Source organism: Austrofundulus limnaeus, unplaced genomic scaffold, assembly GCF_001266775.1.
Source record: "Austrofundulus limnaeus strain Quisiro unplaced genomic scaffold, Austrofundulus_limnaeus-1.0 Scaffold13, whole genome shotgun sequence".
Taxonomy (NCBI): domain Eukaryota; kingdom Metazoa; phylum Chordata; class Actinopteri; order Cyprinodontiformes; family Rivulidae; genus Austrofundulus; species Austrofundulus limnaeus.
Genome location: NW_013952415.1, coordinates 70,291 through 76,166, shown reverse-complemented (window position 1 = coordinate 76,166; position 5,876 = coordinate 70,291). Strand labels below are relative to the sequence as shown.

The 5,876-nt window shown below is 37.3% G+C and overlaps 1 protein-coding gene across 1 annotated transcript in view; it reads right to left on the bottom strand.

The window, feature by feature from the left end:
• palm2akap2 (palm2 and akap2 fusion) overlaps window positions 1–5,876 on the bottom strand; it is a gene marked incomplete at its 3' end in the record, with an annotated part of 47,129 nt that overhangs the window by 16,629 nt on the left and 24,624 nt on the right. Inside the window, 1 exon segment of the mRNA XM_014002379.1 lies at window positions 4,351–4,431. Coding sequence (XP_013857833.1) covers window positions 4,351–4,431 — 81 coding nt within the window.

Sequence of the window (5,876 nt, the reverse complement as noted above, 5' to 3'; positions counted from 1 at the left end):
GGGGCAGTATTGGACCAATACAAGGCTCCTTTGACTGCCATTATAATTGATTAAACATTCATATTTCAAAAACTATAAGTTTTACAGGCACCAAAAGGCATYGCCATCATTTGGCACAGGGGCTTTACAGATATAAATTACAATGGCWYCTCTAMGACAAAATWTGCAGGAGGAGAAGCATGGCAAATTTGAGATGACTTGGATGGGAAACGAATCACAATAGTGTGCATTGCATTGGCAATGCACACTGAAAAGAACACATTATGCCTTCTATTTAACACAAATAATATTTTGACATCTCTAACTTGCCAAAATTTTAAACCAATTGTATTTCTACTTTCATAGTTTTATCTTCAACTGCTTGTAGTTTTAACTGTCTTGTGTTCATATAAATGGTTTTTACCAGCTTAAAGCAATATTTCAATGTTTCTGTAGACACAAAACATGTCTATGTTTAACTAAAAGGACTCAGTAATTAAAGAAGAAAACCAGGTTTGGGCTCAAGAGARGAATGAACCAATTGGCGGGCTGCATTTTGGTCACTCGCAGGCCGGATTTGGCCCGCGGGCTGCCAGTTGAACAGCCCTAGTTTATAAATTGTGCAACACACAAAATTATATAATTGTTCTCCTTTCACACACAAAAGTCCAAACAAAGTAAAAACAAACACCCTGATGCCCAATGATACAGTATGTTAGAATTCATAAACCTTTTAATTTGTTTATGCCTATGAAATTCAAGGTCTAAAGCAGGCGTCATCAAACCTTAGATCATTTTGTTTAGTTTATCATTAAACATCCYAAGACAGCAGGAGAGCTGCTGGATTTCTTTAATGTTTTCTACCTGGCTGCCAAAGCTGTGTTTATGCGACTATAATGTTTCCATCTGTGGCTTCAGATTTGTTTGTTACCACGGCACTGTTGAGCGCCAAAGCACTTTGCCTTCACCTTTAGCTGTTTACTCTCAAACTGTTTTGGAGCGCTGACAATCAACAGTTTAGAGTTCCTCCACGCGGAGGAAAAACACAACAAGCTGCAGAAACAATTCTGAAGCGCTTCGCCAGCTGCTGCCAGTARGTGTTTGCTGCTGGGTTCAGCCAAGACAAGCACGTCTCTGCCACCTCYTTTTCTTTTTCAGTGGCAAACTTATTGAAGCTAAAATGAGCTAAACCCAAGCTACAAGCTAAATTTAGTAAAATAGAGCCCTAAAACTGAAAAAAGGACAAATTAGCTGAAAGCAAAAACTAACAAAACTGTTGTCAAGAACTAAATGTAGCAAAACTATAGCTAATGACAAAAATTAGCTAAAAAAAGCTACATTTAGCAAACTTCTAGCCTGAACACTAGCAAAAAGCTCAACCAAACCATAGATGAAAGCTAATATCAACAAGATATGGCAAAAACATAAATGCTAAAGAAATCTATGTTTTGMGGGAAAAAAAGAAAAAAAAGTCCCATCAGAGCGTTTGTTGGTCAAACTTTACTTRTGCATGCTGGTGATGTTTACACGGCTCCAGGCTCAGATCAACGCCTCCATTCTCCAAAAACTTGAATCCCACAGCCTTGAGGTTCTTATCAAATCTCTGGACTCCAGTTTCCATTTCCTCTCCCAGCKTGTGTCTCTGGAGAGCTCCCAACAAAGCCGTCTTCATGCTGCCTGGCTGTGTGCTACTCAGAGGTAATGGCCATAAAATGGGACTGTGTTAACAGATGTTGATTACATCTGGAGTTCAAGCTAGCTGGAGCTGGATGGAGAGGAGCTGAACTGAGTGGCAACTCTGAATCCGTTCCTATTTGTGACACATGTTTTGTGTTTTTACACTTGATAAAGCTGCAAAGTTCTCAGTCACTGAAACAACAAATGCACATGGCTTTAATTAAGGTGAGTCTTCTGTCCATAATCTATTAATGATTGTTAAACCCTGGTAAACATTGGTATGTGGAAACAAACATGTTTAACAAAGGTTGCATTGATGCAAAATCTGTTTACGACTTCAGTTAGAGAATGGAATGTTTTTTTATTGCAAATATTAAGAGCTGGCTAACATAAATACTCATAGCATAATGAGCAACCACAGATATGCCCTTTCCCACCCTGAGTCTGAACAGCTTTAAGGCCTTCAGGATTTTCCAAATTATTCTTTTTGAAGAAAAAACATTTGATCCCATTTGTGCTACAAGCAGACCACAACTCATTAACTGAATCGATAAAAATGTACCTTAAACTCTTGAGGCTTACTTTTTTCCTTGTTTATTTCAAGTTTTGGTGCCAAAATAGTAGAAAACCATGTGTAATGACATTTTACCTAACAAAGTTTCTCACACTAAATTTATAAAAACTCACAGCTTTCATTATTAGCCTGGCCCTTGCCTTCCTATGCAGTTTCGTCGGTAGAATTTTAACCGGGCCAATCAGCGAACAGAAGGAGGAGTTTTGAACAACATTGATTTTTCAGTCTGCCTGTAGTTTAGCATTCGGCAGCGGAGGAAGTGAATGAAGCCAGTCCGTGTTGACAAGGCTTCCAAATCAAATTAAATTAGTCTCACAAAGCCCGCAGCTCTCATTTACAGCCATCTGTTCGGCTTCTCTCTTCCTAGTAGTGGATAGTTGTTTACAGCACATGCAATTTCTGGTTAGCTTCTTAGCTTAGCTTCCTTCACGGTCAAGCTGGCACACTGCATACGTCACAGCCAAACGTMAGCGACTGGGTAAATCAGAATCGTTCTAAACTTCAACAGAGTCCACTCCTCCTGCAAGAAATCGCTTCTCAACAACCGAGGTTTCAGACCCTCTGTACGATGCAAAACATAAGAAAAGGGGCTGGTTTTTACCAGGCTAAACTTTCACCTGTCTTCTTAAGCTGTCATTCTTTAGTCATCAGATTAGTAAAAGGAATGTATGAAAGATCCACATTTTCATCCATTAAACATATTCACATTTTGCTGTGTACTTGGAGTAAGTATTATTAGTTGTATTTGTGTGTTTGGATTTAAATGTTCTGAAAAAAAAAAGTTCTACCTTGTTCAGCCAAGTGAAACTGCTCTTGCAGGCCTGCACAATATCAGCAGTAAAAACTGGACGTCTGGATGTTTGTTAGCCAAAGACTTCAGAACATGGTTAAACACATTTAAAACAGCCTGATMGAATAGAAGCATATTCCAAAAAAGGGCTCATTGTGGATCCTTGAAAACACACTGTGTATTTCAGGATCACCATCAAACGACACAAAAGGAGGGATGTGTAGATTTAGGGGAATAAATGGGTTCGTAACGTATCATAGTTTGAAAACTCTCCTTCATTTTTCTGCTTTCCTAACCTTAATGTGAACTCTTTATCTTATCCTCCTCCTCATCTACACTGATAATATTTTAACCTGACCCTAAATTCAATATCTGACCTTAAACCAGGAGTAGCACAAACATAAAAACTGCGTCGTCCACCTTATCTCTCATGTGCAACACCTTAGTTTGTTTGTCCAATACTGAGCTGAAACATTACATCCAAGCCGTGAATAAACACAGAACAGAGAGGACGACGAGTTCACTGGATTTACGGCTTTTTACATATTGTGCACATCACTCACRGTGCATTCTTCCAAAATGCAGGAATTCAAAAAATGACCTTCCTGTATGGGGTGCCGTTTGTAAAGTTACACAATCAAAAATTACCACCAATATTTTTGTTTTATTTAGCCTTTTTTAAGAAATAAAGAACAGATTTATTTTTCAAAGTCAGTTTTCACCATATGATTCATACATTTATAAATGTCATAGTTTATAAACTAAACATTTAACTTATAAATTAAATATTTAGTTAACAAGCTAAATATTTAACTTGTAACTTAAATATTTAGTTTTGAGCTAAATATTTAGCTTGAAACTTAAATATTTAGCTGGCTACCTAAACATTTAACTTAATTATTTAGCTAGCAAGTAAAATATTTAACTTAAATATATAACTAGCCACCTAAAGATTTAACTTAAATATTTAGGTGACTAGCCAAATATTTAAGTTGCAAGCTAAATGTTTAGGTAGCATGCCAAATATCTAAGTTAAATATTTAGGTAGCTAGCTAAATATTTAAGTTGCAAGCTAAATATTTAGCTTATTAACTAAATTTTTAATTTGTAAGTTAAATATTTAGTTTATAAACTATGACATTTARAAATGTATGAATCATATGGTGAAAAACTGACTTTGAAAAATAAATCTGTTCTTTTATTTCTTATAAAAGGCTAAATAAAACAAAAATATTGGTGTTGATTTTTGACTGTGTAACTTAAACGGCACCCCATATTCCTGTAGAAGTCAGAAAAACACAAACTCAAAGAAAAGCCTCAAACCACCAACCTTAACATGTTGAAGCTGTAGCACCAGATTGTCAAGCTGACTTCTTTTGTCCTCAATTTCAGCTTGTCGTTTTCTCTTCTCCTGAAAATAGAAAAAAAAAGAGAAAAGGGAGAAAGAGTTAACCAAGTGCAAATGTGAAACTTGATTGGTTGAGATTTGTTTTACTTGACATTGAAAACAGTAAAATACCGGATGGTAATTCACTAACGAAGGCTGCACCCATTTTGTTCAGCAGCGGCAAATAACTCCAATACTTTAACTCGATGAATGCCTCAATCCAGAGAAAACAGAAATAAAAAGAACTGATTGTGGACACTTGAAGGACAGGCAGTCAGAGCTTCTCATGGGTTAAAACAAGTCAAGGCTCACAGAGAGGATAAATCAGGCCTTGAAATAGTTTGAGCTTGATGTTGAGAGATCCATCTTTCACTTCATGGAGAAATAAGTCTGATGGGTGGAGGAGGGGCTGAATGTGTGCTATAGGAATAAAATGACTCGAGGGACCCATGGGATGTGGAGTCAGTGTCTATAAAATGCTGAAAATGCCTTGAAACTTAAAACCAAGGACATCCCAGAGCAAGGCTTTGTGAGACACAGGGGCAGGAGAGACTGAGGATGGGTACAGTGAGCTGCTTTATTTCTCGCTCCTTTTCTGTGGGAGTAGAACAAGGATTTCTAGGACATTTCCTGCTGGCTAAAAATAGCAGGGAAAACCCTGTAATGTGAATAAACTCACGACCATGTTTAAGTGAAAGTACAGTAGGAGTGAGTGAGCATGAAAAGATCTYGACACGGCAAGGAAATCATCAGGAAATACAACGAAAATGACAACAACATGTGTAAATAACTAAGTAAAAAATAACCCTAACAGAAAAGTACTTTGGTAAAAATGAATTTCACTGATGAGAAAAAAACTTAAGTAAAAGTCATAAAACGGGTATATATATACAGTAGTGTATATAGACTAAAATTTCGGAGCTCCTCAGCAAAACTAAATGGTAAAAGGGTTGGTCACTGGTCGTGGAAAAGAAAGAAAATACATGTAGTGCAAGAAATCTTCCACAGTTAGCTATGTTATGTTATGATGAGTTTGTTCCATAAAGTAACAGATCACTACCCAGGTCAGAACATCTAGCTGCAGTATGTTTTCTCATCTGTAAACGAGAAKATAAAAGAATTGTAGCGTTGCAGTTGCAGTTTCACCGTGCATCACCTTCCAGCCGAAGAAAATATGAAGTGTGTTGTGAAAATTGTGATCATTTGGTGCAAGAAAATGATCAAACATGCCTGACAATGAGTGCATTAGCATTAGAACTGAGGTGGGTTTTTGCACATGCAGGACAGAACCGCTGTTTTTTTGGCTTTTCTTCGAAGTAGTCTCGACTAGATTACTTTTTAAAGCTCCAGGCTGAGAAAACATCTGCAACAAGGCTGAGGTCATTTCTGTCTTTTTTTCCCCCTCTCTTTTCCTGTCTGCTGCAAACACACACACACACACACACACACACACACACACACACACACAC